Source organism: Monodelphis domestica, chromosome 8 (assembly GCF_027887165.1).
Source record: "Monodelphis domestica isolate mMonDom1 chromosome 8, mMonDom1.pri, whole genome shotgun sequence".
NCBI lineage: Eukaryota > Metazoa > Chordata > Mammalia > Didelphimorphia > Didelphidae > Monodelphis > Monodelphis domestica.
The window spans coordinates 39,462,626-39,475,028 of NC_077234.1; the positions used below are offsets into that span (position 1 = coordinate 39,462,626).

Sequence of the window (12,403 nt, forward strand, 5' to 3'; positions counted from 1 at the left end):
AGGTTCCCACAGTTTAAAGCCTTTTGGGTATGCAGTGATATTATTGCAAGTATATATACATATATATATATATATATATGTACATATATATTATTTAAACTTATAGGTGGCTTTTAATACTATGATCATGCGAAAACCTGAATAAGAATCTCTTCTGAATCATCCCCAGCAACTGGTCATCCACCTCTTCTTGAAGGCTTTGAGAAAAGGGAAACCATTAATTCTCAGATAGTCCATTCTACTTTTTCAGATTTCTAGGTATGAAGAGAGAATTGAACTCTCTTAGTTTATTTTTAAATGTAATCAATCAGCAACCTTTAATTTAATCAAATCAAAAAGTTGAAGTATCCCTATTTAGCACTTGGTAAATGTCTAGGTAAGAGAGCTCACAAGTCACTTACTAGTTCACACCCCCAAAGGCCACAAGCACTTCCCCCACTTGGGCAGTGGTAGGCAAATTGGGAGACTACAGTTGGTTCCTGTAAAGAAGGGTAAATATAGGAAGTGATGTGGAAAAAGGGGGATGAAAGGTCAAGCCCAAGGACTGATTCTCTCACTCTGTGTTGGTTAGCTAGGTGGAAGGGAGACTCTTGGAGGCAGTCACTGTCCTAGACTCATCCTTCACTGGAGCTTTCTACACTGGAGATGCTTGCTGAGTGAGTGACTCTGGATGAAGGAAGAGGCTTGCATTGATGGATTTCTGGCTGAAGATGCCACCGGGACTTCCATGTGGAGATTGGGACTTGAGGAAGCCCTTGCTGGTGGCTGAGCCAGACTTCATTGGATCAGCATTTAGGCTTGTAGGCTAGAAGGCTCTGTCTCCTTTCTACATTTCTCACTTTCACTATCTCTACCTTGTTGTAAATAAAAGCTGCTAACTGTTTTAAACTTAAAGGCTAATATTTTATAAATGGCGACCACAATCTCTTTTTTATAACTCTCATATTGAGTCAAACCTAATTTTAATTCTTATATAGAGAAGTTGTTATTATTTATTACTATAATTGAAATGGAAATAGGGACAGGTCAGTAAGTAAAATAAAAAGTGAATCCATATACTTCAACATAATTGGATGGTACTACATGCTTATGGAGTGGCCATGTAATCAGAATCTCACTATAGTCCCAGGACATGGAATTTTTTTTGGATTACCTATGAAAGTGGATGGGAAGCAGTGAGAAGAGCATTGATGCTAGAGTCAGAGTACCTGAGTTCAAATCTTCTACCTGTGATGTGTACTGCCTGAATTATTGGACCAGAAAAACCATGGAGCCAACTTCTTTGGCATGAAGGCACTTAGGTTTTCAGTTGACAAGACTTACCAAAGAGCAAGAAAATTAAAAAATATCATCCTGAATTGGACATGATTTTAATTCTTCCTAATGATAGTTGTAGAAATGAAAATAAACATTCAGAGTCTCAAAGATGCTTTTATGCTATGCGCATAGACTGAAGTGGAAAAATGAAGTGATTATCCAGATAATTCAGGTTCTAAACACATCTTTCCATGAAATATCCAGATAACTGAAATAAGAACACTTTAAAAAATAATGAATTAATCTAAATATTTAATTTTATTCTCTTCTTCATCTTCATTCTCTTCTTCATATCTCAACACAACTGAAGTATATTTAGAATTTTACCCTTGAGTGGAACATGCTGGGAAATGGTAAAGACACAACCTCACTTCTCTTTTCTTCTCTTTTGCCCTTGAAACAGTACTTAGTGTCTGACTGGTGTTTCAGGGTCATGCAGTGTCAAAATACTTGAGCTTGAGAGTGGTTCTTTACCCTTCTACCTCTAGACACACCCAGGCTGCCTGATTCGAAACAAGGACTAAGTGTTGCTTCAGTACATTTATGACAGTCTGTTCTTCATTAACAATGGGGAATAATAACTGGTTCTTTGATGAAAGTGTACATTCAATTCCCTGAAACTATACTGAAACCAAGAGCTATTGTTAGTCGTGACCCATTAGCAAAGCTCTGGTCTCTCATAGACTGGGCTGACTTTGAGTACTTCTCAGTAATCATGTTATTTGGCACATGCCCCAGTCAAATGTTTCCCTTGGGAACTCTAGAATTTGACTTATTACTAGGATCATCAAGAATAGAGTCAGGGTCCTTATTTCAGATGCAAGTACTCAGGCTAACAAAACATTTGACATAGGACAGACTTTATTTAAAGAGATAAAAAAAGCAAAGGATTCTCACCTGAGTCCATAGTCAAAATATCTCTTCTTCTGGCTTTGATAGTACTACCGTGGGTGGGCACTTTTTGACTCCACATGACCCTTTCTAAGTCTACATCCTGTGTCATAGCTTAAGTATCCCTATCCAAATTACTGGGGAGGTGAATTAATTTTGCTGCCCAGGGTATGCCTGAACTCACCAAATACATTATCAAAAGCATTTGATATTAACCTTAGGCTGCCAAAAGAAGATTTTTTCCAACAATAGTTTTACTTAATGCTCATTAATTGAACCATAAAACAATCTGTAAAATCAAATATGTCTAAATAGTACCAACATGACAATATTCACAATGACTATATGAAAATGAGCAAAAACAATCCTAAATGATAATTCAAATTAATTAAAGTAAGCAATCTTGGTTTTGGAAAGCAAAAAATGAAGTATGCTTTTCCCCTCTTGTTAGAGAGGTGGGGGACTGCTTGGGAGGAGTGTTGCATATGATGTCAGATGTGGCTGCTATAATTGGTTAATATTGCCTAATTATTTTTATTTTGTTACAAAGTGGGTTTGGAAATGTATCTGGAAATGATTGTTGTAAAAATAAATGACATCAATAAAGTTTTTTAAATTTCAGATGCTTAGTCTGAGATTTCATGTCAGGAATATTATTTGTACTCTTATTTAACTAAAACATTTCCTATAGGATGTAGTAATTTGATTATAAGTGCTTTTGACTTTGTAGTGCTGGAGTTAGATAATAAACGACAATAATGTCTGTTCCATAAAGTCATATATGTGTCTACATTTATAGATAGTTTATCTTTATGTGAAATGTAGGTTTCAGTTTTTTCTGTGTAAATATATCACACTTCCTTATTGAGCCATTCTAGATAATTATTAATAGACTCAGCATAAGGAGAGGCTCCTTCACTGAGATCTTTCACAATTTTCTTCTAGCCTCCTTTTCCAGGCTTATTCCACATCACTTACCCCCTTTCATTCTCTCTCCTGTCGCCCCCCTGATACATCCTCTCTCATCACCTCCACCTCATAGACTTCTTAGTTTCTTTCTATCTCCAGTTCAAATGCTGCCTTCTGGTTGAGGCTTTCCCTGATGCTGCCATACCTCTTACCTGCTGGTTTTCCCCCTAACAGACTTTGTATGGAAGTATGGGAGTACTTGTTGTTCCATCTCAGTAGAATGTAAAGTCCTTGAGGGCAGGGGATGTTTTCACTGTTACCCCAGTGCGAACTAGAATGCTGGCACATCGGGCATGCTTAATAAATTCTCATTGAATCAGTTGCAATCAAGGATATGCTGATAATGATAATAGCTAACATTTATAGAGCACTTGCTAATGGGCCAGGCACTGTGCTATGTGCTTTTGAATTCTTATCACACTTATCCTCACAGCAACTCTGATGAGTATTATTATTTTTCCTAGTTAAAAAAATTAAGTTACATGAAGAAACAATTTTCTGACATTTTAGAATTCAAATTTTCCCCCTTCCTTTCCTCCCCTGAAGTGAGTAGTCTGATATATGTTATACTTATATTTTCAAATAATGCATATTTCCATATTACACATATCATGATAGAGGACACATATCACACATGCGAAGAAATCTCATGAAGGAAATATTGCAGAAGATGACATACTTTGATCTATAATCAGAATCCAACAGTTCCTTCTTTGGCTGTGGATAGCATTTTCATCATGAGTCCCTTGTGATTATCTTGGAGACTCACTTTGCTAATAATGGTTTAGCCCTTCACAGTTGATCATTGTATATGTTATTACTGTATACATTGTTCTCCCAAGTTCTGCTCATTTCACTTTGCATCAGTTCATATAAATCTTTCTAGTTTTTCTGAACTTATCCTGTTTGTCATCTCCAATGTCACATAATATTCTACCACAACCATATGTCACAACTTGTTCAGCCATTCCCCAAATGATGGGCAACCCCTCAGTTTCCAATTCTTTTCCACTACAAAAAGAGTTGCTAAGATTTTTTTTGGTACTGGTAAGTCCTTTTCCCTTATCACTGATCTCTGGGATATAGACCCAGTAGTGGTATTGCTGGACCAAAGGATAAGCATAGTTTTGTGGCCCTTTGAATTTGGTTTCCTATTGCTCTTCAGAATGGCCAAATCAGTTTACAGGTCCACCAAAAGTGAATTAGTGTCCCAATTTTCCCACATCCTTTTCAACATTTATCTGATAAACATTATTAACTAGGTCTCTGGAGTGAAAATGTACCCATGAAACACTTTTAAATTTAATCTACTTTAATAATATTTTGTACATCTCCTTCTTAAATGTAGATGAGCAGCAAAATAACAAATCAAGTCATGATTTGTAGTATTTTGAAAATTAAACATTTAGCTCTCTTGAGTCAGTTTGAAGTAGCTTCAGTATGTTTAGATGTATTAGTTTTCTCTTACTTTTCATGACCCTATTTGATGTTTTTTGGGCAAAGGAATCAGTATAGTTTGCCATTTATTTCTCCAGCTCATTTTATAGATGAAAAAAATGGAAGCAAATGGGATTAAGAAGTGATTTTCCTAGGGTCACATAGCTAGGAAGTGTCTGAGGATAGATTCAAATTCAGAAAGAGGAGTCTTCATGACTCCAGACCCAGTGCTCTAACCACTTAGCCACCTATCTGTCCAGGTTTCCTTATATCCTATGTTGTAATCCTACTTTGATGTCATCTCATTGAGTTTGAGGATCAAGTGAGATAACATATAAAGGGATTGCAAACCTTAAATCACTATAAAAATGTGTAAGATTTAAATTAATGTCCAATACTTCAAGTATTATATTTTATAAAGTTTGTTATCTAACAAAATAGAACCATGTGACTAAGTTTTTCTACCTGCTCAAAATGCCCCACTCCACCAAATCCAAAACAGGAAGGAAAGAGACGGAATTACACCCAATTTATATCCTGTCTATGTCAGCACATGACAACAGGAAGTGAGTAGGGTACTGGGAATCGTAGTTTTGTTGGGGATCATAGTTTTTAGGGTAACTGATTCTAGTTACACAAATGCCAGCAATGATGATGGCAGTGATCGTGATTTTGATGATGATGATAGGGTAGAAGTAAACCTGGATTCTTAAGCACAAGTTCACAGAGCACAAATTTTGGCAAGACCAACTAAACTAGAAAGGCTTTGAATATAACTCTGTGATGGAACCCATGTCCATCATCTGATGGGAAGCCACGTTAAAGGCAGAAGCCTCAATCAACAAAAATGTTGATCACCAAGTGATGAATATTTTACCTAATCACAGAACTTCAAATCCAGAAGCTTTGGATATCATCCAAGTCTAAACCATTTCTGAATAGGAATTTGCTTTATAACCATTCAGATGAGCCAAATTCTGATGAAGATTTCCAGGGAGATGGACTCACCACCTAAGCAACCCACCATACCCTGAGACAGTTCAAATTGTTAGGAAGTTTTTCTTTTCTTCAAGCTAAAATGTTTCTTGGCAACCTTACCTATGGTGTTTAATTTCTCCCACTGAGACTAAGCAGAACTGTCTAATCTTTCTTCCATGTACTAGTTCTTCAAATACTTGAAAATTTAAAACAATGAATTGGGTATCTGGAGATCTTCTGTAAAAACACTTGGGTATAAAGACAATCCTTCATCAGTCCTGAGCACAGAGGAGTCAGCGATAGTTAGTGGCCATTGGCTGGTTCAGCTACAATACATTGAATGCCCAGTGAAAATCTGGTTTCAGAACCCATTGGGTCACTGGATCATAGCTTGGAGAGCTGGAAGAGACCCTTTAAAGGTCATCAAGTCTAATCCCTTCTTTTTACAGTGGGCAAAAATGAAGCTTAGGGAGGTTGATTTCGTCAAGTCAATAAACATTTATTAAATGTCTGCTGTGTGTTGTGAAGATAGGATTAACTCTCCCCTTGTCTATTTTTAGCTAATCAAATCAAGAACTTAAAATATCCCACTTAACCATTAGGTAATGGAGCCCACAAGTCACTTATTAGTTCACACCCACAAAGGCCACAAGCACTGAGGGCTAGGCAAATTGAAAGACAGCAATTGGTTTCTATAAAGAGGGGGAGGGAGAGGAAATGATATGGAAAAAGAGGTATAAATAAAAGAGACCAACATGGTTTGGGACACCATTCCTTTCCTGGTGTTCGGAATGAGTGGCTGAGATTCCTGCCTTGGCTTTGGAGGAGACTCTTTCCCTGGATCCTGAGTCGGCTTGCTAGTTGAGTGGCTCTGGCTATAGAAGAGGCTACACTGGTGGACTTCTGACTGAAGTTTCAGAGATGGAGACCTGAGGAAGCCTTCTGCTCAACCAGACTTCACTTCCCTGGAGAAGCTCTTAGGGCTGGTAGGCTTGTGAAGAATCTGTGTCTTTATCTACATTTCCCACTTTCACTCTTTCCACCTCTTTGTAAATAAAAGCTGCTAAAAGTAATTTTGACTTAAGCTATAATATTTTAAAATTGGTGACCACAACATTACTTTATAACTCTCTTATTGAGTCAAAAATCTAATTTAATTGTTATAGTTTCAAATACTCTAAGTGTTGAGGATAAAAATGAGAAACCAAAGACAATCTGACCTCAAGGAATTTACACTCCAATGAGGAGAAGATGATGTACTAAAGGAATCTTCTAAGAGAGGGGTGCCAGAGGGTAGTTGGTGGGGCAAATGATGTTCTTGGTGTTGAAATCAAGCTGAGGAACTGAGTTCTGAGCCCCCTATAAAGGGAGGCTGTGGAAAGACTTCATTGCTCTGCCCTCCAGCCTTCTAATGAGAAAGGGGAGGAAATTGAAAGAATTGAGAAGGCACTGAGTATTGAAAATCCATGATGATGAGATTTCAGGCATGAGCTTATTCTGGGAGAGGCAGGATGTTTGTGTGGAGTCAGTTTGCAGAGTCACACAGGTAGGAAAGATCAAGGTGGAGTTTGAGCCCAGGTCTTCTAAATCTAGAAAGAATGATCATACATCATAGTTGTATAAGGCATCCCTTAAGACACTCAAACTGTGGCTCCTCCCAAACAATGAATTTTAAGTGGGCTTATGATGACAGCACAGCAATGTCCTTCATAGATGGATTAGAGCAGGCAGCATGTGATACTAGGGGAGAACCTGTGTTAAAAAAATACTTTCAAATTTTTGAACAATTCATCTACTGAGATAGAGACAGTTCTTGTCTGACTGTGTAATTGGGATAGATACCTTTTGAGATGGTACTTTCCTTGGGCATCTCCCCAGCATCTGTGATGTTTTTATTATTTTCCCCACTTCTGAAACAAAGAGAAAACCTGAGGCATAATTTTATGGCTCTTTTTATAACTTATAAAAATAAGAAATTTTCCATTTACATGTTCACATATCTATGATTATAACTTGAACGCAAACCTTTCTGAAAATTTATTTTTCATCCAACTTTCCCATTTTGTGATATGGTACTTCTAGAAATCTACTCTGTGTCTTCATAACATATTGCAGATTAGTTTACATATAACAAATTGTTTGTCATGATTTTCCACTTAAGAAGGAAACAAAATTTTTGCTGCCTAAAGAGTGGTGGCTTCTGAATTATTTTGCTTTTCTCATTGTGCTGATGTTTTATATTAGTTAACTTTTGCTAGAAAATGGTTGCTGTCCATCAATATCTTTTCCTTTGTCCACTTTCCATTGTTTATCACAAATTAATTATTTGAATAGGTCAGGTCTCAGAGGTTCTAACTACCTATATTACCTTTATCTGTTTCTTTATTCTTTAATCTAATTTGCTATTGATTCTGGCTTTTTTTCTAATGGGTTTATGGTCTGCTTATACTTAAGACAGCTCAATCTGGAAGGATTCCCATGTTAGCAGCCAATTGCTCACTCTTTAAGATATAGTTAAATTATTTTTTAAATGATGTTACTTAGTGTTTACCATTTCTAGGGCCTTCCTACTTTTCCCTTTAGTCTTTATAAAAGATAGGTTTGAGGTTTCTGTGTAGTTTACAAGCCTTTGGCCTTTGTTTCTTAATCAAGATCATTTGATTTAAATTCAGAGGATTTGAATTATTGGGTCTCTGAATCTAATAATCTCTGGTTATCAGTATGTAAGCTGACTCACTTTGGAGAACCTGTTCAAGTTCTTTGTTAAAATCTTTCCCATCCCATCCTCTTCATCAGATGTTGGAATATAGAGTAAAATTATCTTCCTGGTGGTCTTTCTGCTTATGTTTATCATCAACTCTGAAAAGGTTTGAGGAGAACAAATCGAAAAGGAGCCCTTAACTCAGTAGAACAAGAAACAGCCTTAAAGGCTTTCTCAACAGAGCTACTTACAACTTATGTGACCTTAGAAACAATTAATTGACAAACTTTTATTTAGTACTTCGAGGTGTTGGGCAGTGGGCTAGGCAGGTGCTGGGGGTACTTGGGTCAAAGTTAAACTCCTTTTGCCCTTAAGGAGCTTACATGCTATTGGGGAGGGGGAGATGATAATAAGCTCACATATAAGAGCACACATAGAGCAAGTATAAAATATATTCCATACTCTTAGGGAGGGAGGACATCAGCATTGGGAGTGGGGATGGGGAGGAACTAAGAAAGGCTTTGAAAGAAGGTTGTACTCTGAGTGGCATTTTAAAAGAAAGGATGAACTTTATGAAATGGAGATGAGGTGAGAACCCATTCAGGCAAAGGCTTGGAGAAGGAAGATGAGTGCTATGGATGAGGAAAAAAAAGAGAAAGACTGTTTAATTGGCCACAAAATGTGGCCAAGGGAGGAATATATAACGAGGCTGAAAAGTTAAAGATGGTCTTGATAGACAGATTATTTGGATGTTTCCCACAATGACTCTGTGAGGTAGGTACCATAGGCATTATTATTCTAGCGTTACAAATAAATGAATCTGAGCCCAGAGAGCATCACCTCTTACTAAGCTGATTTGCCCACGGTCATGCAACTAATAAAAACCAGAAGTAGCATTTGAACTCAGTTCTTCATAAATCCAACAGTTTTTCCACATTACTCCAGGGTGGCCCTCAAAACGCATAGTGATGGAATTCTGGCAAGCATCCGATGCCTCACACATAACTTGTGCTTGAGGTATGTCTTGTGGAATGGAAATGAATCCAACCTGGAAGCAACAGGATGAAGATACTGCCAACACGAACTAACTAACCCCTTGTTCCTTCCCCCCCAAAATGGAAACTTGGGTTCTATTTGGTTTAAGACTCGGCGCTGCTCTGTAGTGTCTCTTGTCCAGGGCAGGATCAAGGGGGCTTTGAATAATCCCAGGATCAGCAGCGACTTGACTTGGTTAAGACGATGTAAAATTGGGGGAAAGGCCAAGCCCAAAGGGGCCATTGAGAAGCACAGTCAATGAGAGGTCAGAGATCTGAAACGCCAGGAACCCTGCCAATGGGGAAGTGATGGGAGTCGTGTGCTGAGTCTTTGGAGGGAATGCTGGTATCAGAGCCAGAGGTTTAAAATGCCAAAAGATCTGCTTCAGGGAGGGGTAGGAGCTATGTGCCACGAGCAGACAGAGTGGCCCTGGGAAATAGCCTGTGTTCTGCTTGCTGACCAACCAGCCAGATGTCTCTCCTCTGAGGGCTGACCTAACCCCTGGTGGGCCAACTGACCTTCTTGGGCCATAGGCAATTTTTTTTTCATTTTTTATTCAAGGACCAGAATACCATATTTTAGAAAACTGTGGTCAGTTCTGTGATTATTTATGAGGGATCTGATAAAAAGGACTCTATCTGGAAGATGACAACCAGGATTCTCTAGATGGAAATGCAACACTCTTCTACTTACCAAAGTTTCACAGCCTTAGAGACAACGTTGGCTCCCCAGTTTCCCTCATCCTCCATATGCAATTAGTTGTCAAGTCTTGTCAATTCTCTCTCTATACTATCTCTAGTATCTCTGGGTTCTAAGGGCACCTCTTAGGGGTTGGAGATGATTCTTCTCTAACATATTAGCTTGAATCCCTATTCTGATGTTTTCTATTTGCTATTAATCATAGTGATTAACACCCCAGTTTCATTTAATCAATAAACATCTATTAGCCTTTATAGGGCAGCTATGTGGTACAGTGGATAGAGCAGCTGAGCCTGGAATTAGGAAGACTCATCTTTCTGAGTTCAAATCTGGCTATAGACACTGGTGACTCTAGGCAAGTCATTTCACCCTGTTTGCCTCAGTTCTGTATCTGTAAAACGAGCTGGAGTTGGAAATGATAAACCATTTCACTATCTCAGTCAATGTCAAACAGCACATGTAAAACCCAGTAGAATTGCTCATTGGCTACAGGGGGAGGGGAGGGAAAGAACATGAATCATGTAACCATGGAAAAATACTCTAAATTAATTAATTAAATAAAAATTTTTAATAAAAAAGAAAGTGTCAAACAGGTTCACAAAAGAACAGACAGAACTGAAACAATGAAATAACAAAAGCCTTTACAGAGAGATATTTACAGTGAAGAAATAGTAAAAACAGAAAAACACATTTCTTTGGGATATTTTTTTGAGAAACTATACCCTTTTGGCCCCCCCCCCCCAAAAGACTTGATTTTAAAGCTCAAACAGTTTGGTTTTAGGCTGAAGTTCAAGCTGCTTCTTCCTGAGGCTACATTGGGTCTTCTCTTTTTTTATCTAGATGTAAAACCTGGCAGGATAGAGACCAAGTCCCTAGGAATTTATTAGGTGATAAAATCAACTAGGCAGTTGCCATGTTGGGGGTAGTGTGCATTGGGCAGTTCCAGGGTAAGGAGGAAGAGAGTGTCTTGGCAACCAGAAGATCCACCACTTCCTGGGAGAAAGTCTTGAGTTCCAATGAGAAACCCCTTAGGATGTTCTGGGGAGGGGCTAGATGTCAGAAGGAGTATATATTGGCTTGTGTGAGAAAGGAATTCTCTCTCTCTCAATCTCTCTCTGTCTCTCTGTCTCTGTCTCTGTCTCTCTCTCTCACTGTCTCACTGCCCCCCCTTCTCTCCCCCATCCCCCCCTGGAGTTCTGGATTGGAAAGAATCTATGACCAATTAGATTTTCTTGGGTGGCAGATTAATAAATTGATATTTTTAAACTAAAAACATACAGCCTCCAGATAATTTCAATTGGCCCCATCACCTATTGCCTTGACAACTATAATAACTTCCCTCATGATTGCCATTCCTACCTTGGGTCTTCTCTCTAATCCATTCTTTATGTAAGTGTCGAATTTCTCTTCTTAAACCATAGATTTGCTCATGTCACTTCTCTGATCAAGAATCTTTAGTAGCTCATTATTGCTTTTGGGATAAAATACAAACTCCTGTCTCTGCCACTTGATATCCTCCACAATTTGACTCTAAGTTTCCTTTCCAGACTTTTCTCCGTGCTCCTTCGCCAACATCCCCTGTGAAATGGCAAGATACCCTGAGAGGCTGGAGGTGGAAGCTCCAGATGAGTTAAGGGACCTCACTCCCTTCCCTCAGAGGCCATGGGGAAAGCCCATGGCCCAGACCTCTAAACCTCATGAAATAGCAGCAGTCCCCAAACCACCGGCTTTGCCCAGCCCCATCAGCCCCTACTGAGCCTTTTGGAAAAGTGACCTGGCAGCTGCTTCTACCACTCATGCTTCCTTGGTAGCCACAACTAGGGGGAAAAGAAATTTCTTGCCACCAAAATCCTTGGTCCTGCCAGGTGGTTCCACATCAGAAACTGGTAGGGTTTTATCAATGGAAATGAGATGAAAGGAAAGGTATGACCATCTACTTTGCTGCTGTACCCAAAGGACCAGGGAATCTTTCCATCTGATTGACAGATAAAACCCTCCATAGGTGTCAACTACCCCAGTGGAATGGGAGGTCCACGAGGACTGCAATTTCCTTTCCTCTTTTATTTTGCATCTTCAGTGCTTAGCGTGAAGTGAACACTTAAGAAATTCTTTTAAATCCAAACACTTCAGCTACACAAGCCTGCTTTTTGGCCCCATACCTGTTATCATTGTACATCTCATCTTTGCTCTTGTACCAAGAGTCCTGGAATTATCTCCCTATTCACCACCCGCCTCATTGAATTTCAGGCTCTTTCCAAGCACAGGTCAGCTACTCCTGTTTCTTATCCCCCCAGGTTTTAGTGTCCTCTATCTCTCCCCCAAATGACTTTTTCTTTATAAATACAGTTATCTAAAAAATAATTTATTTATTTTCTT

The 12,403-nt window shown here is 38.7% G+C and overlaps 1 protein-coding gene across 1 annotated transcript in view; it reads left to right on the top strand.

Moving 5' to 3' along the window:
- The window catches only part of LOC130455949 (translation initiation factor IF-2-like), a 55,260-nt gene extending 43,477 nt beyond the window's left edge, over positions 1 to 11,783 (top strand). Inside the window, exon 3 of the mRNA XM_056808482.1 lies at positions 11,575 to 11,783. Coding sequence (XP_056664460.1) covers positions 11,575 to 11,783 — 209 coding nt within the window. The remainder of the gene's footprint in view (positions 1 to 11,574) is intronic.
- The last annotated feature ends 620 nt before the right edge of the window (positions 11,784 to 12,403 follow it).